We start from the raw sequence: 26,364 nt of genomic DNA, 5'->3' as shown, positions 1-26,364 counted from the left end.
ACATGTAAAACTGACACAGCAAAGGCCTGCTAGCTATACCCCAGTTTCCCATCTTCCTCAGCAATGTTTAGTTGCCCGTATAATGTTCAGCTTTCTTCCACTATGGCTTTCACTCGGGTATGGCTCCATGACCACGTGGAATCTGAACAGCAGTGCATACGATCTGAGAAGAAGCATTAAACGGATGAGGCAGATACTTTTTTTTTTTTTTTTTGAGACAGGGTTTCTCTGTGTAGCCTTGGCTCACTTTACAAAGTGAGTCTGGTCTTCAAAGTGAGTCCGGGACAGCCAAGGCTACACAGAGAAACCCTGTCTCAAAACAAAACAAACAAACAAAACCTCAGCAGCTGCTGTTGTCACCGCTACCAGGCAAAATGCTGCACGCTGATAATCCCAGCTACTTACAAGAACGAGGCAGGGGGACTGTGAATTCAAAGCCAGCCAGGGAAAATTCAGCAAGAATATCTCGAAGAAGGAAGAAAGCTCGGTGGGAAAGAGGATAGAAAGAAGTGCCTCCTAGTCACGGAAGCCATAGACCACCAGTGCCGTCTGAATACATTCCATATGGTGTATTTTCTGGTTTGCGTCCTCTGTTCATCTATTTACAACTAGAACAGGAATTCCTAAAAGCAAAACTCAGGCTTCTGTTCTAAATCATGTTGGTGCTTAATAAGTGGCTGATTGAAGCACAACCCTCCACTAGGACCTCAAGGTCCCTTGTTCTGGTCCTGTTCCATTCCCAGGAAAAATATTCAAGGACAGAAAGTATTCTGTGGACATCTCACACTGTCGTTGGGCTTTCTGGGCACTCACCTATAATCTGCATTTTGTGTCATAGCTCAACTGACTTTCTTTCTAGGCTATTTATCCCTCGGTAGCCTCATTCAGAGTCTCAGTTCAGGCATCCTCCGAGCCTATCAGCCTGCTCCTGTCCCTTTCCATCTCTTTGACCAGATTTTTATAGCCTGCTACACAATGGCTTTTGATCTCAGGAGTCCCCACAACTCAATAAAGACTGAGGAAATTGCATTTCCCCATGCATATACTCCTCTTTCTCCTGCTCCAGGACAGCTCAGCTTCAACCCTCCTCCCCTCACAGCAGGTGAGAGCCTGCCTCTTCTAGCAAGTCTTCCTGAAGTGAGAGGTTCCAACAGTCTCCACACACTTACTCTTTTTAAATGTCATAGAGTTGTACCTCGTGGCTAATGTTCTTTCACTTTCTTAGACCCTCAATAAACAGTCTTCTGATGAATTTCAGTGACACCCCTGGAAACACAGGGGAGTGGTTACAGGTATGGAGTCCTGGCTCCACCACTTATTATTCCTTGGGAAAGGAATGTCATGTCTGTGGGACCCAAGCTCCTTCCTCACTTGTAAAACGGCATAGGAATAGTGCCCACCTAGGGGAGTTGCTATGGGGACTGGGGAAGTTAAATTAGCATATTTAAGCATCTACAGGAGAACCCACATAAAAAAATGTTACACACAAGGCGAACTATGCTCAGGCTTTTAATTCCAACATTTCCTCATGAAACTACACCAAACTAGAATCTGGAAAGAGTGAGACAAACTAGGACTGATTACCATCTTTGGAAAGCTCATATCCTGAGGCAAGGTCAACCAGAAAACTAGGGTGAGCTGTGGCAGGCTCTGCTGAGGAAGACGCAGAGGTTGCCCAAGGGACCCAAGGAGATAGCATCTAACTAGACAAGGAAGCAAGCAGGATTACTGGAAGGAAAGTTTCAGGGTTCTGTACTAAATATCAAGCAGGAGAGGGTCAGGCAAAGTAACAGAGAAGATGGTCACACTCCAGGTCAGGACATGGTCTAGGCAGATGTGTGGAAGCACACATCTAACAAGGCCGGGAGCCCGCAAGTGACCTGCTGTTAGTGGTGTGCGCTAGGAAATCACTGTGGGCAGAAAACAGTCCAATAACAAAGGGGCCTGTGAGCTATCAGGTCAGCAGGCAGGCTCCTACCACTACTAAGGACAATAGTAATAATGACCCAAGCTAACATTTAGTGAGAAAACTGTCATGAGCTCTCTAGAGACTACTCACAAATTCATAATACTCTTGTAAGCTAGTTCTTTTTTTTTTTTTTTTTTTTTTTTTTGCACAGGTAAGGCTAAGGAAGCCTGTGGGACTTGCCTGGGGTCACAGAGCAAGCATGTGAAAGGCTGGGATCGGAATCTAGCTCTAAGCCCTAATCCTGAACTTTACTCCTACATAGGGCCTATGCTGAGACAAGGAAGTGCCTGAGACCTCGTGACCACCTTTCTAAACCATATGCCCCTTACAGCTAACCTGGAGAAGAATGACCCAGCCTCTGTGTACTAGTCTTCTGAGCTTCTGCAGGTTTATTACCTGTTAGTAATTATGTTCAAACATCTTTTCTCCTAGTTTCCATTCATAATCATGAACTTCACCATCCAGCTACTTAGAGAGGACTAAGGAAAATGTGGAACCCAAAGAACTGCAGTGAAGGTGGGTAGCGGTGGTACATGCTTTAACTCCAACATCTGAAAGGCAGAGGCAGACAGCTCTGTGAATTCAAGGCCAGCCTGATCTACATAGCAAATTCCCAGACAGCCAGAGCTACAAAATATAAACCCTGTCTCAAACAAAACAAAACCACTACCAACAACAAACTAAGCAAAGCAAACCACACACACAAAGCCAAACAAAGCACCATAGATACTGAGTAGATGGGCAGAGGGTTTCTCCTGAGCTATGGAAAGGAAGGATCTGGTTAAGAAATACACAAGTCAAAAGTGTCAGAACTGTCCAATGTCAGCAATAGTTATATTCTTGCTGTACCTGGACTCAAAGCACTGCATGGCTTCCATGAGGCTCCTGGCTTCCCTCACCTTTCTAGAGACCACAGACTTTGCCATTCAACCATGCAGTCTTAGCAGGGGAGATTAAAACCAGGAACTTTTGGCATTGGTACAGCATTTTCCATGAACAACATGCCAGGGCCTGGCTGCTTCAGAATAACGTTCTCAACCTCAAATTTCTCCCTGTACACAGACTTGCAGCCAGTGCGACTAGCATGTGAGGTCACCATCCTGGCACATGAATCCTGGAATGATGCTGTGAAATAGAAACCCTTGTAATAGACTCCTTTGTATTCACTGCTCAGAAGAAAAAGTTTTCTCGTCTTTGGAACTTTGGCTGCAAACAGTTCAAAGGAGACACTGACCAAGGACTTATCTGCAGTGATGTCAAAGAACCCAGTGGAGCTGAGCACAGATGACAGCAAGAGGCTACAGGTGACAGCACCTGTGGGTCCTCGATCTCTCAACAGCTGTAAGTGTCTTATACCCTGTTTGTTGTTGCTGTTGTTTTACATTTTTAGAGCGTGTGTGTGTGTGTGTGTGTGTGTGTGTGTGTGTGTGTGTTAGAAGACAACCTCTGTGGAGTCCGTTCTCTCCTTCCACCATGTATACGGGGGATCAAATGCAGATCATCTACCCACAGAGCTATCTCCCCACCCAGAAAATCTGTTTTGCCTTGCAAAAAACTTTTTATATTTACAGAGAGGGGACGCTGTAGTTTATAAACATCTACTCTGGCCTAGGCCCTTTGCTAATCCCTTTAATTATAAAATTTCATAGGAAAAAAAACTTTCCTTAGTTATTCACTGCTCACCTTTTGTATGATTTCCTGAACTAAACTGTGCACTCCATGAGGGCATAGACCTGGCATAGAAACACACATGTCACTAAGCAATTATATATGGCATCTGCAGAAGGAACGTAACAGAAACTGTGGGCTGTCCAAAGGGTAGAAGAGGCTGACGGGAGGCAGTACTCCAGCACCTGGCTTGCTTGCTGTGGCCCAGCTCTGACTTTCCAGGAGTCTTGTAATAAATGCAGGAGCTTATTATCCAACCATAAAACTTAATGAATCCCTTCCTACTTCTAAACACATGTGGGAGGGGCACGACTCCTGCTTTATAGAAGGGTAAATGAGGCCCAGGGCAGGCACGTATCTGTCACATAGCACATCAGCCAGGAAGAGGCAATCCCAGTCTTCTGTCTCTCCTTGCTTTCTGACTGGCTCTTAAATGGAGCCTGTCCACAGTGCCTCTGGCCTCTTTGGGGGGAACTAGAATGAAAGCAGTCTACTCTTAATCTCTGAGCAGTCTTCCAATGCTGTTATCCCTCCCACCCTCAAGGCCACAGCTTGACAGAGGTCACAACGACTGACATCTCCATGCCATTTTATTTTAGTTGTCCCAGCCTTTTTGTATTTCACTGGACTATCCAACTAGATGAGAACACAACCCTGTAATTGCCCTAATAGGCGCCCCTTTCCTATAACCTAAAGAGACCCTGAGGGGCTGGAGGGAGGGCTTAGTGGGTAAGAAACAGCACTGGCTGCTCTGGCAGAAGGCACAGGTCCAACTCCCAGCACCCACATGCGGGACTCACAACCATCTGTAACCCAGTTTCACATGGTCCAATGCCCTCATGTGGCCTCTGCAGGTGAGCACATGGTGCACAGACACATATACATCCATATACATAGAAAATTTTAAACGTATAGGTGACATTTGAAAAAAATAAAGAGACCCTGAGTAACTTCCGGCCACGTGTGCTGACATATACCTCTAATCCTAGTACAAGTGGGGGTAAGAGACAGGTAGATCTGTTGCTAAATTTAAGGCCTGGTATTGACAGCAAGTACCTGGCTGAGCAGGGCTACACAGTGAGACCTTATCAAAGTGTGTGGCACCCCAAGTGGCACACTCACTCGGGATCAAAGACTACCAAGCATTTCACATGCTGGGCGCTTGTTTCATTCACTGCCCTCAGCAACCCCTGGAGGCAAATGCTCCTTCAAATGTGGCTGGAACCCACATCACTGGCTCAAGGTTACATAGTGCTAGAACCAGCTGGGAGTGGTGGCACATGCCTTTAATTCCAGGTGGAGGTGGAGGCAAACGCAGGGGGACCTCTGTAAGCTGGAGGGCAGCCTGGTCTACAGAGTGATAGCTAGGACTCTGTTACACAGAGAAACCCTGTCTCAAAGCCAGCCCCACAAAACCAAACCAAACAAAAAAAAACTTAGGAGAGAAAAAGTACTAGAACCCAAATTTAAGCCCCGACATGCAGTTCCCAACACACAAGCCTTCTGCCTCGTCCTCCAAGAGCCTTCAAGAAGGGGGTGGGGGAATTCCATTTCTAATTCAGGAAGGTCCCACTGGGTTTGTCTGACAGCTTTGATCATTAAATGATGCTTCCTTGTGTAGCAAGACTGAGTGAAACCAGCTGAGCGAGGCATGTGTAAAGACACCTGAAGGTCAAAGCTTCTCATAAGAGTTACTATGCAGAACAAGAGAGAAAAGAAACTGTCCTCTTAGACACAGCATGGTCTTAAAGCTGAGTAACATTTTAAACTTTACAAAATACTGCAGATAACAGCCCAGGCTGTGCTTTGCAGGTGGCAAAAACACTTAATCCTAGACCTTAGGAGGCGGAGGCAAGCAGATCTCTGAGTTCAAGGCTAGCCAGGAACTGGCTGTGAGGCCTTGTCTGAAAACTACAAAACAAAAGCAACTCAGGCTTTGGGGCCAAGGGATGACTCATATTTGAATCTTAGTCAGGAGACCCTAACTAGGATCATGAATCTGGGTCGTTTGTTTTAAAATATTTGTCATGAGATACTAGAAAAGTTATCAGCTTTCTAAGCCTCCGTTTTTCCACCTGCAAAACAGGAATATGACAACCTGTTCATCGAGATGCTCTAAAGCACATGCACGTAGCTAATACAGGAGACAGCCCATTATCCCTGCAAGTCATCCTCTCTCCAGGGCAGAGCAGCCTCACACATGCTATCCAGGGATTTACCAGACTGGCAGAGTTCAGCCAGACAGGACAGAAGAGCTGACTAAGCTACCATACTATCGGAACAGCTGGGGGATTCTGGGATGATTCCACACAACGTGTGGGGCCACCGTTTGGTTATCTGTGGAGATTAGGGGAAGATGCCGCCAGATTATTTCCAGCATTCCTGGCTTACCTCTGATCCCTCACTTTCCCAACTGTCTCTGACTTCCTCTAGTTCAACCTGTGGTCTGCAAACCCAAGGACTCATTCCACCATAAATCATTCTCTTCAGACTCCTTAGCACTCTTCTCAACAACTCTGCTCTGCTCCCGAGGCACTGTGTGAGTCCTCTAAGTGTCGGTTCCTGAAGGGTAGGCTGTGGGTTTTACTGGGTCACCGGTATCTCTTTTGAGCTCCAGCCGTAAGTCTTCAGCTTCCCAGTAGCTATTGTTCCTACACACGGGCTCTGTGCCCTCACGTGTCTCAGACTGGCCTCACCACTCACCATTCTCAGGTTGCTCTCCTGTGCTTCCTCAGCTGAAGGAACTTCCACTGAGCTAGTCCAGCAAGTTAGAAATCTCAGGTGCTATCCTCTCTCCTCTCCATGCACCCTGTCAAACCTCATCAGTCCTGAAAATCAGATGTGTCCTATGGTCTCCACTGTGCCTCCCACCAGCATCATATACTGGCCAACTATGGTCAACTGCCCCTCGCTGCTGGTTTCTCCCCACAGGACTCACGGACTGTCCTACACACAACTCTAAATCTGACCGTGACACTTTAGGGAAAAACCTTAGGTTCAGTTCCTTCTGTGTGACATCCAAGGTCTCCTGAACAATTTGGCCTCACTCCCCTGCTCTCGGCCTGCACTACAGAAGAACAGTGAGCTGCTCTGAAGAGATTCTCAGAGCACATCATGCACTCTCCCCTTTCATGTCTACGGAGTACTCTCCTCTCTATCCGCAGTGCTTTCTCTCCCCCAGACTCCGTCCAAATCCTATTAGTCCATCAGCCAAAGGGGCTTTTCTCCTGCAGGCAATGCTCCCCGAGCCCTATACCCATGTTTGCAGCCGATCTGTGCCAGAGCCTCACCTAACTACAGAATGTAATCACATGTTCGGTGAGCTTGGCTCCCCCTTCCGCCTGAACTCCTGGGTAGACACTGTCTTAGTCATCTTTAGTTCTCTGGCAATTAACACAGTTCGGGGCCCTCCATAAACGCTGCCAGTGAAAGACTGCTGAGCCTCTGCTGCTGAAACACTGTCCCTCTCCCCATCTCCCGGCAGAGTAGAGGACACATCAGCATCTTCAGCTCCCTGCCTCAGAGTCCCTGAAGGAGACTGAATGGAATCTTCCCCAGCCTTGCTTCAGGCAAAAAGGCAAGGAGTAAACTGCTTCTAGTGAGGCAGCCAGCAGCAGCAATGCAGCTACAGCATCATCCTGACATCTCCTGAGCACCCAGAGCAGCAAGGACTAGACAGTTTCTTTACAATTGTTGCAAGGAGTCAACTGTGAGGCCAAATGCCACCTGAGACTCTTCAGCTGGCCAAACCTCGAGCCCAGAGGTTGTGTTCACAACTTTAACATGGATATTTTGTGGAAATGACAGATAAATGCTTTGGGAACGTACCACAACTTGTTGCTCTGTAAATGTACAGAAGATTCCTAATTCCTTAGTAACCGTGCCAGCAGTAATTAAAAAGTCCAAAGGAAGCAATTATTGAACTATTAATCTAGAACTCATACTAGATGCACCCGAATACAACCTGCAGATAGATGTGAGCACTTCTCAAAGAGCAGGATTCATCAAGTCCAGCCTGCCAGGATCTGCGGGTAGCGAGTGCTGCGTGAGGCTCCCGAGTGGCAAGTGACAACAAAACAACTACAACCACAAACACGTCTGTCCAAAGCAAAGGGACTCTTCCTTGGTTAAGTATCTTCTGGCCCATCTATCACAGAGTATCATCCCCAAGGTTTATGTGAGTAGAAAGGGATGCAGAATCTCCAGCCCATAAAATCCACGTAGCAACCCAGAGTTCATTCAGTACCTGAGCACAGTCCTCGGCCACAGCAGGCAGGTGAAGGCTGTCCTGGCCCTGACAAAAGCCCCAAAGCTCATGATGCTCTCAACATCAGAGCCTTCCATACTGCACCAGAAAGACCATGTACTGAGCACAGGTTGACAGGAACCAAGGGTTACCCGGTCCCTGGAGTCTCTAAAGGCTATTGCAAGTAATGATTCGTCTAACATCCAATGACAAAGCAAAGAGATGAATGTGACAGGTACTTCAGTGATTCTGTAACTAGAGGACAGAAAACACAATCTCTACCATGAGTAACTCACACTTCTGCTTTAGAATGTGTTTACATGTCTATGTACATGTATGCATACCACATGTGCACCCAGTGTCCAGAGGGGTCAGAGGGTATCAAATCCCCTGGAACTGAAGTTAGAGATGGTTGTGAGCCGCTATGTGAGTGGGGAAAATTGAACCTAGATCCTCTCAAGAGGAACAAAATGCTCTTAACTGCTGAGGCATCTCTCCAGCCCCAATAATTCATTTTCTTGAACATTTTCACTTGGCTTCCTAATACAAGACCCCTGATTCAAAAGGTTAATGCCTTTACAATATTCCCTCTTAGACTGAAGGTGTAAGTTGGGTGGTACAGTGCCTGCCTGCTTAGCATGTATGAGGATTGCCTGGGTTTGATCCTCAGCACTGCATAGACAAGGCTCGGTGGAGCATGCCTACAATCCCAGTACTCAGAAGATGGAAGCAAGAAGATCAGAAACTCAAGTTCACCCTGGCCCACTTAGGGAGTTTGAGATCAGGCCAAGATATATGAACTCTGACTAAAAAAAAATTCTTAAAATTTATTGAGCACCCCATTATGCCAGAGAGTGCCTTGGATACTTTGCACATGTCATTTGACCCCTAGAAAGTTCCTAGAGGGTAAGGACTATTATACTTGTTATACAGGTAAAAAAAGATGAGGTTCGGGAAAGTTGAGAACTGACCCAAGGTCACAGAGCTAATAAACAGCAGCACTAAAATTCAAATCCAGCCAGATGCAGTGGCACATGCCTGTGATCCCAGCACTCAGGAGGCAGAGGCAGGTGGATCTCTGTGAGTCCTAGGCCAGTCTGATCTACAGAGTGAGTCCAGGACAACCAGGGCTACACAGAGAAACCTTGTCTCCAAAAACCAAAACCAAGACAAAAAGATTCAAATCCAAATCCAAAGCCCCTAAGCTCTTGCAAAAGTATACCCCGATACTCCAAAGAGAAGCCCCCTAGCCCCTGTAGCTGTTTCCCAGGCCCAGCTTCAGATTCCTCCTCTGTCCAGAACACAGTCACTTCAGAAACCCCAAGAATCAGACATGAGAAGTCCTGAGAAGGCAAGTGTCTATTTGCAGTTAATCAGCACCCTGCCAGCCCTGTAGACAGTTCTGGCATTTGGAGCCAGGAAGAAACAACCACAGGCTCTGACTGGGGCCCACTTGGGACTAGGAATCAGCTGGCCCAGAGGGCACTAGCTCTGATCTCCCCCAGGCTGACTGGGAGCTCTCCTCAGGGGCACGTCCGGGTGCTGGGACCTAGAATCTACAGAAGTAGATTTCCCTTCTTCACCTTTTTCTGTACTTCAACACAGAAGCCACCTACCCATGTTATCCGAACATCCCCCCATCACTCTCAATCTTCCTTTTTTATGTGGAACTGAATATTATTTTATAGATTTGTATACTTGCACTGTTCTCTTCAACAACGTGAATTCTGAGGTCAGTGTCTTTGTCTCTCTTGTTCACTGTGGCATCACTAATGTCTAAAATACAAAACCCAATATTGTTGAATGGATGGATGGATATTAATTAAACAGGAAAAACAAAGGTGAGACAAGACTGAATAATGTCTAGTGAACCCCAAGATCCCCTTGAAATACCTGCCTGAAAGTCTCCTCCACCAGGCACAAGCCCTAACTGGGCCCTACAGCAGGTACTAAGAACCTGGAGCTGTGCCTGGGGAGGAGACTTGCTTCTCCAGTAAGTACAGCCCAGGCAAATTAAAAGCTCCCTCTTCACTGAATCCACTCAGCTTTAGTTATAGGTCGCACTTTTTATTTTTGTAACCGGCCAACCCACCAAATTATAGGCCCAGGTCATGGATAAGGCACGCCAAACACTGGGGCCAGCCTAGCAGAGACACTGCCCTTTTTGGCCTGAGGGTAAGTACAGCAGCTTAGGGCAGAGCACCAGTCAAACTTGAAGTGACAGATAAAGAGGGCCATCTCTCTCTGGCAGAGTCTAGAAGGAACCTGGCCCTCAGGCAGGCTGCTGCCCAGAGCAGTACAGGTTCCAGAACTGTCCCAGCAGCCACAGTGAACCTAACACTATGAAGCACAGTAGGGCATTGCCATGCCTGAAAACTGTCCCCACAAGTATTTTCAAATATCTTATTACGGCTGGCAAGATCCCAGATGGTCTGGGTCCTGCTCACCTGGGTGGCTGCTCAGACCTCTGTAGGACCCTCATCAACCAGTCTCCTTTCAGTTCTCTGAATGTGCAGGTGTTTCTTGTCTCCTGAAATTTCATTATTTCAAGAAAGCTCCCCTCAACACACCTCAGTTGTAAGCATACGATTATGACAGTGGGTGAAGAACAGATTCAAGCAAGGGAACCACCAAGTTCATTCAAACGTACCAAGCAAGAGCTGAAGGCCAACTGCAGTAGTGGCAGATGGAGGGAAGGCGAACGGAGACCTCGCTGGGTGAGCTAGACAAGGGTTCATCTCACCCCGCCCCCAAACAGAGCATACACTCCACCAGCAGCAGCCACTAGTCACTATCATGACAGTAAAATACATCTGTTGCGGGCTGGAGAGATGGCTCAGCGGTCGGGAGCACTGGCTGCTCTTCCAGGGGACCCGAATTCCATTCTCAGCAGCCACACGGTGGGTCACAACCATCTGCAATGGAATCTGCCTACCTCTTCTGGTGTGCATGAAAGCAGAGCACTTGTGTACATAATATAAACAATAAATCTTTAAAAAAGAAGAAAATACATGTTGAGAATCTACCACAATAAGCATTCTGTGTGTGTGTTTGTACCCAAGCACGCCTGTGCACATGTGCTCGTGACTGCTGAGGCCAGAGGTTAGCACTGGGTGTGTCCTCAATGGCTCTCCATCCTACTTTTTGAGACAGGGTCTGTCAATGAACTGGAGTTCAAGGATTCTGCAAAAACAGCTTAACTGCAAGACCCAGGGTCCTCTTGTACCCACAGCTTTTAACAAGGGTTCCACAGATCAAACTCGGGCCCTAGGCACTTTACCAACCAAGCCATCTCCCCAACCCCAAGCACAGTTAGTAATACAAATTACTCAGTAGAAGATGCTCTTCCACCTTTAAAGAAGGCCAGATAGTTAGAAAAAGAAAATGCGTTTAAAGTTTGGTTACTATAAATGGAAGTCTGCATGTTCAAGTGTAATGTGTGGGACCATTTTCTTTTAATTAATTTATTTATTCACTTTACATTTTAATTAATTTATATTAATATATTTTAATTAATTTATTTTATTCACTTTATAATTATCCAATTATAGCCCCCTCCCATCTCTCCTCCTGGTCATCCTCCCTCTCTCCCCCTCCATCCCCCCATCTCCTCAGAAAAGGGGAGCCCCCACATCAACCCACCCAAGCACATCAAGTCTCATCAGGACTAAGCGCATCCTCTTCCCCTGCGGCCTGGCGAGGCAGCCTCTCTAAAGGAAAGTGATCAGAAAGCAGGCAACAGAATCCATGTCAGAGGCAGCCCCTATCCCCCTTACTAGGCCACCCACATGAAGACCGAGCATGGGACTACTTTCAATTCAGTTTTATTCAAATTATTCTCCTTCTCTGACCTCTGAGGATTAAATGTTCATTTCTCACATATTTCAACCATTCGACTTTTAATGAGCAAACTCATGAATACCACTTACGGCCTGATCTCTGTTCCCCCCTCCACAGAGCCTTTTCTAGCATCAGTAAATCTTCAGGCAGAACACTGTGGACTGATGACCCACCCTGACCCAGGCTCACGTCTCTGTAACCAGGCTGCTCTACTCCAAAAGGCAGGCTTCCCCCCAACAGCCTGCCCATCCTTCCTCTTTAACCTCCCATCTCTAGCCTGGCACAGCCTTCTCTCTAGCGGGCTACCCCAGCCACTTCTAACACAAGACCTCAAGCAGTGCCTGACTTCCTATACCAGGCTGATCTTGCCCCCTCTGATTCCTGTGTTCTTACAACTGACTGACATCTCAGTACCTCAAGAGTTCCCTTTGAGTGGCTTTTGTTTGTTTTCTTTTTCTATGGAGACAGGATCTTGTGTAGCCCAGGCTAGCCTAAAATTCACTATGCAGTGAAGATAACCCTGGACTTCTGATCCTCCTGCCTTAACCTCCCAAGTGCTGGGGTCACAGGAACACACAGCCACGCTCATGTTGTGGATCAAAGTCAGGGCCACACCCATGCTCAAAGAGTCCTCTACCATGTGAGCTATATCCTGGCCCTCAAGAACTGTCTTTGTTCCTCAGAAACACGTCACTGAGCAAGGCAAATCGTATTCTCCTATGCAACTCTGAGACGTGGAAGCCTCAGGCAACCTGAGAATACACACTTGGCTTAAAGCTCCCGTTCTCAATACACTGTCTCTCCAACTCAGGGAGCACTGAGACACCTTTGGTTTACTCCAAGCACTCAGGAGAGTGGCACGTGTACAGAAAGGAATAAGTGAACCTTCAGAGCAGATGTGAGACTTGCCAGTCTACATGAGGTCTTTGCTTGGCTCTCCTACTTTATGCTTTGCCTCCCAAAGACATAATCCTATTTTTGCTTCAGTTCGGGTTTTGCTGTGTATCCCAGCCTGCCCCTAAGTCATTCTACAGCCCAAGCTAGTGTCAAACTCACTACAGAGCCCAGGCGACTCTAACCTGATCCCGCCTGCCTCCAAGCCACCCAAGCTCATGTGCCAGCATACCTAGTCTGGCTCCTAGCTTGTAATTATGGTTTTGTTTTTTGTTGTTTTTGTTTTTTATTTTTTGGACAGCTTCTTGTTATTCTAGGCTGTCCTCAAACATGGTATATACATGAGGCTGACCTTGAACTTCCTGCCTCCATCTCCCAAGCTTTGAGATGACAGGGATACGTCACCACGCCAAACTGTAGGCAAGGAGAGGTCAGAACTGAAAAGAGGCTCATGGAATGAAGAGTGTGGAGTGTGGGGCCAGTGTGGTGGTTCAGGCTATAATCCCAGCATCAGGAGGGTAAGGCACGAGTCAGATACCTGTGTGGGCTCGTGACTTCCAGGCTAGTGTGGTGCTGCAGGGTGAGATCATGTTTCAAAACAAACTAGAGTCAGAATGCTTAGATTCGGATCCTGACTACTTACTAATTGTTTAATCCTGAACCATTAAACCCACCTGGCCCTTGGCTTTCCCATCTACAAAATAGAAATAACTGCTTCAGTCTAGGGATGTAGCTCAGTGGTACAGCATGTGCATAGTATGGTTGAGACCCCGTATCCAGGGTCTCATGCGTGCGTGTGTACGCGTGCGCACACACGTGCACACATACACACATCTAAAAGCAAACAAACTAAAAAACAGAAACATAAATCCTGTTTTAGGTGGTCATGATAAAAAAATAAGATGGTTTGTACCAAGTGACTGCTTGGTGCTGGCATTCCATTACCATCCAATAAATGTTATCAAAATTATTTGGAATAGTGCTTTGGTGGAAGGTCACTGGATGTCATTTGTCCCTCTTTCCAAGGTAGCTACATTTATTACATCTTCTTTTTCTGTTTTTCATTGCTTAAAAACACTATTATTTATCCTTCTCCTAAGAATCTAAAGAAAATGACTTCCATAGCAGTGAAAACTGCTGGGCCAACTCTGAGTGCAGAGATCGGGCTTATTTCCTTTGCTGATGTCACTGCAGCTCTGCCAAGGCAAGAGGAGCAACTTTAGCTGAGCCTGCAATGAAAGAGAATAAAAATACAAAACCTGCCTGTGTCTGAGGAACCAGGATGCCTCCACTCGAGCCTAAAATGTGGCCTTGGGGCAGAAGGGCATCCGTGACAACAAATGCCCAGGTTCCCACAGGGCAGGTGACAGGCAGGAGCTAGCTACAAATCCCCAGGGTGTCCCTTCTTTCTCCTTTTCATCTTTTGGCTCAGTGTAAAGTAAGAGAAACTTTTCATCATGATCATTCAAAGTTGAAGTTTCCCCTCCAACTCCATTTTCATTCTTCCACTTCCCTTAAAAGAATAATGTATAATATAAAAGTACATTTTTTTTAAATTCAATCTACCCTGATGTTTATAGTCTTATTCAGCCTCAACCTACTGATTCCCCTCCACAGGTCAACACAATTTGGTACTGATTCTTCTAGACCTTTGTTGTTTTTTTTTTTTTTTTTAACACATTCACACCCAAGCATATAGTCTATTATAAAGCATTATAATCTAAACCACCTCATTATTATTATTACCATTATTTTTGTATATACACACAGTCATATCTCATCAGTCACAGATATCAAATGAGGCCTAAGCCTACCAGGCATTTGCTATACAATGATAAGCAAATGTAATGTCTCCACCCTCAGGGAGTCAGCAATGTAAAAAGAAGATAAGCAATTAAATAAATAATTTCAAAATGAAAAATAACACAAAGGAATGAACAGGACTCTAAGGTGGAAAACAACGAGCAGGGCTGGGAGCAGGTGATGGTTTAAAGGCTGAGGCCTAAGTTATAAACGGAGTCACTTAAAGATGCAGGCAAAAGGCGCCCTATGCAGATGGGTACAGCTTGTGCAAAGGCCCTAAAGGAGAAATGTTCTGCATGAACACTTTAATTTTAAACTTTTTAAACTTAGTTCTTTTGTAAAGAACAGCTGGAGAACGGAGAGAAGATGGCCACCTGACTGTAATACAAGCAAGACTGATACTGGCTTACATGGAAACAGTGGCAGAGAAGGGGAAAAAAATTATGAGAATGATGCATATTTTAGGAGAAGAAACCAGCAGGGATTCCATATGGATTGTGTACTGAGAAAGAAGAGAAAAACTTTAAATAACTCACAGGATTTGCCTTGAGCAGCTAGGTAAAATGAAGAATCAAGTTGCTCCCAATTTAAAAGCAAACAAACAGAAAAATACCATAAAGCAGCAGCACAAGGTCTCCACGACATGGACCTTTGTGCACACATATAATTAGCTCTACAGAAATACTTCCCAGAGTAAAGATTGCTGAGTTAAAAGAAACATGCATTTCAGACAGGTAAAGTGGTACACGCCTGTAATCTCAGCACTAGGGGAGGCAGTGGCAGTCGGATTGCTGTGAGTTTGGGGCCAGCCTGGTCTCCACAAAGCAAGTCCAGGATAGCCAAGCCTACACAGAGAAACCCTGTCTTGAAAAACCAAAAGAAAAGGAGGAAGAAAAAGAAACATGCATTTCAAACTGACAGAACCCATAAAAGTCACCTAAGAGCTAGGCTTAGTGGGGTGTGTCTGTAAAACCCCAGGACTACTCCAGGCAGGGGCAAGAGGATAGCCCAAGAGTACAAGGACAGCCTGGCTTACACACTTAGGTGAGGCATTGCTACACAGCAAGACCCTGTTTTAAAACAACCAAACACCAACAGCTTTCCAAAGCATCTGCAATAGCAACAGCCATGGATATTATTTAGCTTGTGTTTTGTTTCAGGTTTATTTTGAGACAGGGTCTTACTCTATACCCCAGACTGGCCTGAAAGCTGCTGCAATCCTCCTGGCTCAGCCTTCTAAATCCTGAGATTATAGATATGTACAGATGCCACCATGTGTGGTATTTTGTTCACATTTTTTACCAAAAAATTTCTACAGATTTGAAATACATAAAGAAAACTAAAAATCACTTTAGAAACTGTTTTTCTAGTAGTCCTTTTAGCAAAAACAGAAAGTCTAACTAAAAATCTCTTTATGATGGTCTCCCTAAGTGACATTTAAATGGAGACCTTCTCTGGTTAAGCCCTCTGGACCTTGCCTTCATCTCCTGTAAAACACAAGTAAAATAACTGCCTTACAGAGTTGTCGTCAAGGTAAATGAAGTCACCCATGCAACAGTGAATGCCATATATCCAGTAAGTACGCATAAATTCTACAAGTTAAGTCCAGGCCATACACTGAGTATTAAAAACAGCCATTTCTGAAAGAAGAGGAAGAACTCTACTCAGAAATAAAACAAGTTAGCATTGTTTGAAAGAAAAAAAAAGAAAGAAAGAAACTTTTTAAACAGTCTCACTATGGAGCCCTGGCTGGCCTGGTACTTACTATATAGACCAGGCTGCCCTCAAATTAGGAGATCCCAGCTGCCTCTGCATTCTGAGCAATTAAGGATTAAAACATGTGCTATCATTCCTGATATATATCTGAATATATAGCCCACAAAGATGTAAATTTTTCTTCAAAAAATATTTTATGAATTTTTTTTTAATTATAAGCAGTCCAGAAAGGTACCGGTCAGTCTGTTGTCATTAAGTGGACAAGGTTTCCAATCACCATTTAAATTTGTCCCCAAAAGCCTGGTGCAGTAGTGCACACCTGTGATCCCAGCACTCAGGGAGGCAGAGACCAGCCTAGTCTATAAAGTGAGTCTAGGACAGCCAAGACTACACAGAGAAACCCTGTCTCAAAAATAAACAAACAAAAACAAATAAACAAACAAACAAAAAACTTTGTCTGTGACTATGAGAGAGGCTACTGGTTCCCCACCCAATTAGGCCCACCTAGGTGTTCCCAGAATCTGGGGGCTAGACCCCCACCCACTACAAAAGATCCTCAATCAAAGTCAAGTCAACAAAAGAGTCTGAAGGTCTCCCTTGAATGGGGACCAGGCAAACCTCAACAAGATGCCTGCTCTCCACCTGAGCACCGTTTTACCTGTACTAAGAGGCTCCCTCCTTCCACACACTCAGATCACGGTGGGCACTGAAAAGCTCCAGCTGGTCTCCTCACCTCTCTCCTTTTCTACCCTTCTACAAGCAAAGCCAACATTTTCCTGGTCGAGCCAAGAACAGGCCCAAAGCCCTCAAAATACTGCACATATGAACACGTGTATGAAGGAGGCTATGGATTTGAACAGATTTGCAAAAGGATCTGTTATCCAAAAAGTAGAGAAGCACTATCAATTTTACTTAAAAATTCAGCTAGCCATGCACTACATGTCTATAATCTTAGCACTTGGGAGGTAGAAGCCATAGGATTAGGAATTCTGGGCTAGCCTGAGCTACAAATGATCCTGTCTTAACTCTGTCCTAGCCATGCAAAAATCCTTCTTGATAACACATTCTCAAATAAAAAGGCTTTATACACTAGTGTAAAGGGGTGACCAGAGGGAAGATAGAGTGTGTATATATATATATATATATATATATATATATATATATGCCAAACTTCTTTGATAGATTTTAGGGGGAGCCTACTGTGTCAGAAAAACCAAGCACTAACCCTGTGCACCAGAGTAATAAAGACATCTATTTCTTTCCTAAGGTATGAGTTCCTAAGATATAGCTCTATCTTTACTTTTATTCTTTAACATGTTTTTTGTTTGTTTGTTTTAATACAAGGCCTCCCTTTGTATCTCACTCTGGCCTCCCAAATGTTGGGACTACAAGTAGTATGGGAGTCAGACCCAATCGCTTTGTTTAACATCCCTGGACTTTTGTACCAAACAGCAGCAGTCAGTGTAATATTCCACTTGCTCCCCAAAACTCCAACACAGGCCAACCCTTCTCTCAGTTGAAACCACGTTAGGAGTCAGGAGTATCCTTAAAATGTTGTGGATAAGTCTTTCCCTCATTTATGTCACAAAGAACAAAAGTGGCTCAGAAAAGTTACAGGATTTGGACTGGTGAAATGGGGAGCAGGTGAGGCCACTTAACACCACACCTGACGACCTGACTTCACAGATTAGAAACAGACTCCCACAAGGCAGCCATGGCCCTCCAGACCCACACGTGTCCACATACACACACAAACACAAAATAAATGAACAGAAACAGAATTAAATGTAACAAAAAATTAAGCTAAAAACTTTGCCCACAGTCTTTCAGATAAAAAACAGACCACAAAACTGAATCAGAAACGAAGCCTCCTCATTATAAAACTAACAACCTTTCTTTAAGTCTGAGCCGGCAAATCTCAGACCAGCTATTTCCTGGGGCCACTGAGGAGTGAGGAGCACTTTTTTAATGGTTTCATGGAAAATAGGGACCACACGGAGAGTGACTGGTTCTCTGGTTCCCTGCAAAGAAATTGATAAAAGCAGCTACACTCTGAAGTCTAAGTGGTTCTTAAAACACAATTACCATCTCTTAAAATAACCAAATCCCAGGCTCAAGCCCAGCTCTTGGAAAAGGGCAGGTAACTGAAGAGAGTCCATTCTAGACTGACAAAAGGAGAAGTACAGCACGTAGGTGGTGGTGGTGGCAGCAGCAGCCTCTGATCCCAGCACTCAGGAGGCAGGGGCAGGTGGATCTCTGAGTTTGAGGCCACAGAGTGAGTTCCAGGAGAACCAAGGCTACACAGAGAAACCCTGTCTCAAAAAACAAACAAAAAGAAAGAAAGCACATATCTTTCTTGTTACTGTGTCCTGGGGACCTGGTGCCAAAACCAACAGGCTGCAACTCCAGCCCTGAAGGAATGTCAGAGGTGATTAAAAAGATAGAGGAGACAGAGACAAGAACTAAACTCCCTCTGCTATAGCACAGCCTGTGCCCTGCCAAGCAAAGAACTCAGCTGCTCTCTCTACGGTTCTTAAAAGCCATTTACAACACTTTTCAGTGTCGGAGAACATTAGAAACTAAGGCAACTCAGATTAGCTAGGTTCAGGATTTGAGACTTTCCCCTCCATGTGCCAAATCTTCTCTAGGTCCTGTCCTACCAACACACAACCTCTCAAGCCATACCTTTCCTGTGAGGTGACAGAAGACCTCTAAGAGAGCAAGGAAAGGAGGACAGAGGACGGAATGAGACAAACTCTGAAGACATAAGTAGCCAGGAGTGTGGGAGGGGCACCAGGAGGCCCAAGAGTCAGCTGGATACCTCCACACCTTTCTTAGGGGACTCACTCGCCCCGGGAGGAAGGAAAGCAGAGAAAACTCAGAATCTCCCTACTTGGTTCATGAAGCTCCACTCTAGAATTTCCTGCCCACCCCACTTCCTCAACCAGAGAACCTTAAAACCCCCTGTTCCGGCTACAGCTATTCAAAGAGGGAGTCCTGAAGTCCTCTTGCCCAGAGGGGACAAGAGAACTCCCAGAGGCTAAGCAACCACAGCACCTTCCCATCTTCAAAGAAAATGGTCTTTCTCTTCTTCAAAGCTATTTCTAAACTGGAATGAACCCCTAGCCTTTCCCTGTCACTGCTGCAACTCAGCTCAAATGCAGGAAAAATGTCTTCCCAAAATAGAGGCCAGATGCCCAGCAAAGCAGGCATGATGCCGATTGCAGGCCGGCACCACTGCCGGCCTATAGGTTCACCATAGCCGGCTCTGGGGCAGATACCTTGGTCTTGACCATGGGCAGACCTTGACTTGGTCTTCCCACAAGCCTCAGGGGAAGATCTGCGGTTTCATTTCCTCTCCACCTTGGCTTCTTTTTTCACTTCACTGAAGACTGGTTATTTCCACCGAGCCCTGTTCCTGTTCTCACTGTGGCAGGCATTCTCTCGGAGTATGTAGCTGCCACCTGGACTGCCCAGCTGTGGACACAGGCCTGACAAGCCCAGCACTAAAGGCTGGGAAGGTACAGAGCGAAAGGGGCAAGAGCAATTCCAAGAACTCCACATTCACCCTTACAGAACAGTTATTTATATTCTTTCATGTGTGAAGGACTTAGAATGTGAAACTGTAGAAAACATGCCTTTGTTACATAGACATATGGATACAGAATAAACCCCCAACAAAGAACAAAACACAAAAGCTAGCCAGAACACATACGACAAAATATTCAGAAAAATGCAAAGTAAACAAGATAGTATTTCGTATTAATCAAAGAGACTAAAGTTCCCAAAAATCTAAACTATCCAGATGTTGCTTATAAAGAAAAGGAGGGCCAGGCCTTGTGGCACATACTTTTAATCCCAGCACTCGAGAGGCAGAGGCAGAGGCAGGCAGATCTCTGTGAGTTCAAAGCTAGCTTGGACTCAACTATGTAGAAAGCCCCAGTTTCAGATAGAGAAAGACAGACAGACAGACAGACAGACAGACAGACAGATGGACAGACAGATACAGATAGATGGAGAAAAAAGGAGAGCCAAAGATAAGTAAGGTAAGTGGGAGAGCACTCACCGAGAATAAAGGAGGTTTGGGGTTAGATCCCAGGCACAGTGGAGAGGAGAGGGGGAAAGAAAGAAGGGAGGGAGGAAATGGGAGGGAAATGAGACACTACTATAGTGGACAGAAAAAGTCACTGATACAACTTTAAGAGAAGGTATAGATAGGTCTTGGGGATCAAGATAGCTCAGTGGGTTATGGTGCTTGCTTTAGAGTCAGATAACCTGAGTTTGATCCTGGAAGCCCACACCAGCTCCCAAAAGTTGCTTTCTTACCTCCACACATATATAACACAGCACAACACACAAACACACACGCACATCCATGTTTTAAAAAGTGCATAAGTCTCAATAGACTTGAAAGAACATTTCTCCGATGGTCCAATAACACCACTTGCAGAAATCTAAGGCAATAATCAGAGATGAAGACAAATATTTGTGTATAGGAAAGTTATCACAAAACAAAAATAGAAGTAAAAAAAAAACACAGTAACAAAATATTCTACTGTGGAGTACTATGTAGCCATAAAGTCATGATATGTTTTACAAATAAACAAACAAACAAACAAACAAAAACAACAACAACAATCCATAAGCATGGTGGAACAACATGCCTTTAATCCCAGAACTTGAGGAGCAGACACAGGCGGATCTTTGTGAGCTCAAGACCAGCCTGGTCTACAGTTCCAGGATAGCCAGAGCTTTTACACAGAGTAACCCTGTCTCAAAAAAACAAACAAAAGAATGTTTTCAAAATTAGAAAACGAAGAGGCAGATGGATCTCTGTGAGTTCAAGGCCAGCCTGGTCTAAAAATTGAATACCGGACAGCCAAGGCCAGAGAAACCCTGTCTTGAAAACAGAAAAAATACAAATTTAGAAAATGCTTAAAATTGTCAAGAGAAACTCAAGTGAGTATGTTTAATCCCAGCATTCAGGAGGCAGAGGCAGGCAGACCTCTGAGTTCAAGGCCAGCCTGGTCTACATAGCAAGTTCCAGGACAGCCAGGGCTACACAGAGAAACCCTGTCTCAGGGGGAAAAAAAGGGGGGAGGGGGACTGGAGAAATGGCCCATCGGTTAAAAACACTGGCTGTTCTCCCAGAGGACCCAGGGTTCAATTCCCACCACCTACACCCACATGGCAATCTGTAACTCCAGTTCCAAGGGATTCAACACCCTCACATAGACATATATGCCAGCAAAACAATTAATTCTCATTAAAAAAAAAATCAATTGAAAAAGAAAAACTCAGTTTACAACACAGTCTGAAGAGTATTATTTGTTAAAATATATTTAAGTATGTCAAATTCTTTTCTAGGAAAAAAAATCACTAGACCATAGTATAATGATTTTTCTATCCTTCAGTAATTTCCAAATGTACCTAATTAATATATATTACTTTATAATCAAGAGGAGAATGTCACTCCCAACCCTCTTTTCTCACTTGCAGGACACATTTTTTTTTTTTTTTGGATGAAGACTTGGTTTTGAGACTATCTCACTATGTAACTGAGACAGGTCTTGAATGTACAATTCTATCGCCTCAGCCTCACAAGGAATTATGGGCATATGCCACCATACCATACCTCATTATTGTTTGTAAAAGATAATTTGGAAATATGTATCTAGGACCTTAAAAGCAATTCATAGGGCTGGCAAGATGGCTCAGCAGGTAAAAGCTCCTGCCAGGGAGGCCTGACAACCTGAGTTTAAGTCCCAGAACCTACGGTGGAAGGAAGAACTCCCAAAAGTTACCATCTGACTTTTATCCTCACGCCATAACACCTGTATGCCTGCAGTCACACACATAATAAAAAATAATTTTTTTTGGCTGGGCGGTGGTAGCGCACAAAAATAATAGAATAAAATAAAATAAATTTTGAGAATAAAAAAACAATTATAACCTATGAGTCATTGAGTTCAATTTGAAGTTTCTATTCTAAGAAAAGTTCTGAGAATGTCACAGTGAAAGGATGTACATGGTGGCATTGTTCGTGAAGGCAAATAGAAGCCAAGGCTGCCGAGTTCGTCCTGGTAGGGCTGTGAGAACAAGGTGTGTGAGGGCTGACTACGTGCTCAGTGTGGGCTGCCAGCTGCTCCTTGGTTACCATTTTCTCTCCGTTTGTCAGCCTCAGTGCTGCTGACTGGGTGTGCGGAAAAGCTACGTGGTAGGTGTAGGATGGAGATGGGCTCTCAAGTCAGAATTAGCTCAAAGTTTTCTTCAGTCTCTGGTCAGGCGGTGGTCATTAAGTCACTGCTCAACCCCCTTCGATGTGGGTGAGAACAGCGCTTACCACATGGGCCTGTGGTGCAGATTTAATGAAAGTGGAAGTCAAGTATTTAGCACTATCCGCTCAGTAAATGCTAACCAAAGTTATCTCATCAGTGACTCAGATCTGAGATCACTTGTATACCCCCAAAAGTGTGAGGGGCAGAAATCTAAGGAAGGCGGCTAACCTGTGGTATAAACCTGGTCACGAAGTGTGCCTGCTCTTGTCTGACAAGGGCACCCCACACCCCGCTGTATTTACGGAGCCCCTCCTGAAAAACACGCAGGCTTGGGAAAGTTGTATCAGCGCTGAGTCAAGACCACGACGCCTGGCTTTCTGGTACAGACTCATGATCTGACCCACACAGAACTGGGCAGAGGTTGGAGAGCTTGAGGCCTGAGGTGGTTTGCTCAGAACATGGATCCCAGGATTTCTAACTCAGGCACCCTCTATCCTGGTGCAGACACAGCACAGGAGTGTCAGCAGATTGCTTTTGCTTCTTCCCAGGGGCAGCTGAAGTTCCCGGCTGATCCCCTCCAGGTGCACCCTGATAGGAAACAAGTACAGAAGCTGGGATCCTTGCTTCCTTCTAGACCGCCTCTTTGGAACATCCTGGACTCTCTTTGAGTCCAAGTTGGTGCCAGTGAGCTGATGTCAGGCTCTCCATACTGCAGGGGCCAGGATCTCTAGACAGCTCCACTGCTGCCAACAGATCTAATCTCCCTCTTCCAAGGCAGATGAAATCCAATAAGGCTGCTAAGTCTACAACTTATCCCTCCGGGCCATGCCAACAACACACCAGAATTATTACTATCTCTTCGGAGTTCTTTGGGGGAACTGAAGGTTGTTTCCACAAGTTTTCAGATCTATCTGTTAAGCAGATGCTCAAGTTTCTTTCTCTAAAGCTTCACCTTTATTTAACACATGGTCCAGCTTCATGTCAGTCGGACCTGCTACTGAGCCTGTCCACTCACAAAGCCACTGACATCAGTGTCCAAGTCCCAGGGCAAAAGGAAAAGCCCCGAGTCAGCTCTGAGTTCATCTTAACAGACCATCCCTTTGGAAACCACAGAAGGACTACAAAGAACCCCAGGCAATGGAACCCAAACCAGTCACCAAAGCTTAACATGAAACGAGAAGGGGGAAAAAAATCAGGCGGGATGGTTTGTGTATTGTTTCAATTGGGGGAAAAAATGCCTTAGTCAAATGGCTTATCCACATGTTCAGCCTAGGCGAATCCACTCTAACTTAGCAGGATGCCTGCAGGCGGTTCTCAAATAAGCAGAATGGCATCGCTCCTTACTCCAACCCCCACCCCGAGAGCCCGTTGCCCCTCTTCCCCGAAACATCTGGTCTGGACGCGAGACCCACTTTCACGAGGGAGAAGTTTTAAAAAGCCTGATTTGGGCTGGGGACCCAACCGCTTCCGACGCCGTGCCACCACCAGCGAGGTCCCGGGAATGGAATTCCGGCAGCGGACCGGGAAGTCTGAGGAAGTGGGGAGGAGGAGTCTGGACCTCGGGCAGGTCCGGGGCTCGGCGACCCGTCCTCCCTCCCGGCCCCCCGACGGCCGCCCCGAGCTCCCGGGCCGGGTCCCGCGTCGACCGGGCGGCGGGGGTGGGCGGGACCCGGCGGGGGTGGGGTGGGGTGGGGTGGGGGAGCGGCCGGGAAGGCAGCAGCGCCCGTCCGTCTCACCAGCACTAAGGCGAATCTCTCCTCCAGCTCGCACGGCTCGGGCATCGGCGTCTTGCCGGGCGGCAGCAGCAGCGGGACGGAGGGCGGCTCGCCCGGGCCGCCCTCGGTGCTCTCCAGGTTGCCCATCGCGGCGGGGCCTCCTCCGGGCCTCAGCCCTCCACCTCGTCGCCAGGGCCCTCTGCCGCGGCGACCTGGCTCCTCCCTCAACGCCCGCTCCCCAGGCCCGCTCCCTCCGCCCCTCAGGGGGCGCCTCGCAGTCCGGCGGGCGGGCGGCGGCGGCGGAGCGCTCGACGCGCTGAAGCGCGCCTTATTCATGCAGGCCACGCCTCCCGGCCGGCGCCCCGCCCCGCGGCTGACCGACAGCCGCGCCTCCCAATCACAGAGCCTCCCGCCCCCCCGCGGCCTCAAGCCTGGCTGCGAGCGCGCCCTGGTGGCCTGGACGGGCCTCCAATCACCGTGCTTGCCGGAGGAGGTCGGCCAAGGGCGCGGACCGCAAAGTTAACCGCGAAGCGTGCAGACCCCACGGAGACCACGAGACCACCGTCTGTGGCTCACGCCTGGAATTCCAGCACTGCAGAGGCTGCGGCAGGAGGATTGCTTGAATCTGAGACCAGCCTGGGCTACATAGCAAGACTCTGCCTCGGGGAATAAATGATTACTGCCGGGGCTGGAGATGGCTCAGCTGTTCAGAGCACTGGCTGCCCTTCCAGAGGACCCTGGTTCAATTCCCAGCAACGACATAGCTGCTCACAACTGTCTGTAACTCTATTTCCAGAGGATCCAACATCCTTGCAAAGATACACACATATAAGCAAAACGCCAATGCACATATTAAATAAGATGATTGGGCTGGAGAGATGGCTCAGAGGTTAAGAACACAGGCTGTTCTTCCAAAGGTCCTGAGTTCAATTCCCAGCAACCACATGGTGGCTCACAACCATCTATAATGAGATCTGGTGACCTCTTCTGGTGTGCTGGTGTATGTGCAGGCAGAACACTGTATACATAATAAATAAATCTTAAAAAAAAGAAGATGATTACTGCGCCCTAATGTCTGTTTCAGGCCTGGCTCACAGAAGGCCTTTATTATCCAGTGGTGGTTTCTGTTTTCTACAGACCTTCCTTAATGCGCCTGGAGCCTTAAACAAACACTTTCTTCTCCAGGTCTCAAGTTCCTGTACAATGCAAATAGAACAGGAAAACAGCATAGCTAGAGAAAGTTAGACTATGGAAATGGCTTGGGTTTGGTGGAAAGTGATTTGTCAGGTTCACACACACACACACACACATGCACGCATGTGCACACACACTCCTGCCTGCAGTATTCCAACTCTGCAGAAATGAAGACTAGGGGCTCACCTCCAGACCCTGGAGGTCTCATGGACACTGCGAAGGTGGTAAAGCCTGCTTTCTGGAGAGGTCAGGAGATTCAGTGTAGGTCATACATGACTTTAGGTCCTGGACTTGGCATTAGGAAGGACGGGATTCCATTCAAAAATGACTCATGAGGGAAATATATTTGAACCAGGCGTCCAGGGAGGAGGAAGCCTTCTAGCACAGGCGGAGACAGGTGAGAGACATTTACAATAAACACCCAGAAGCACAGTTCATTGGGCTGTATGAACAGAGAGAGAAAGGAGGACAGCTATGCTCTGCCTTGTCCCCACTGCTGAGAAGATGGACATCTGTCACTTCTGTCCGCCTTTATCCTCCTTCTTCTGGTGATAGAACCCATTTTCTTTTAGGGAACCACTAGTTCCTGTTTTCGGCTGAAAAAAAGAGCTTGATATGACCCCTATCAAGCAGCAGGATTTGTCCCAGGACTGCCCAGTTTTAGAGACCTAAGCCCAGCTGAGTCAAGGCTTTGAAGGAAGAGTCAGGAAAGAGGCTCTGTCCTTTGGGCTTCTGAACTGTTAGAATGTAAACCTACAGCTATTCTTGCTTACCTTACGATCACTCGTCACCCCCAAACCTGGCTGAGTGTGAAGCCAGTGCATGGAGAACAACAGCTGAAAGGTCAAGGCAGACTTCAAGTGGCATACTGAGAAACTGGATCTAACCTCTTCCAAGTTAGCACACAAATACTTTAGTTGTTCATTCAGCAGATATTTATTGAAGAGATTATTACATGTCAGGGAGTGTTCTGAGCACTGAAGATACATCTGCAGACAAAGAGAATACTCAAGAAACATGTAGGAGAAAGAGAAACTTGAC

At 46.3% G+C, this 26,364-nt stretch overlaps 1 protein-coding gene across 1 annotated transcript in view; it reads right to left on the bottom strand.

Annotated features, from left to right (window-relative positions):
* Positions 1–24,446, bottom strand: part of Fmnl3 (formin like 3) — a 52,276-nt gene extending 27,830 nt beyond the window's left edge. The window contains 1 exon segment of the mRNA XM_060388633.1: positions 24,151–24,446. Coding sequence (XP_060244616.1) covers positions 24,151–24,276 — 126 coding nt within the window. The 5' untranslated portion in view covers positions 24,277–24,446.
* Between the last annotated feature and the right edge of the window lie 1,918 nt (positions 24,447–26,364).

This window comes from Meriones unguiculatus, chromosome 8, assembly GCF_030254825.1.
Source record: "Meriones unguiculatus strain TT.TT164.6M chromosome 8, Bangor_MerUng_6.1, whole genome shotgun sequence".
Lineage (NCBI taxonomy): Eukaryota > Metazoa > Chordata > Mammalia > Rodentia > Muridae > Meriones > Meriones unguiculatus.
The sequence above is the reverse complement of the archived record's forward strand: the minus strand, read 5'-3'. Positions and strand labels throughout refer to the sequence as shown.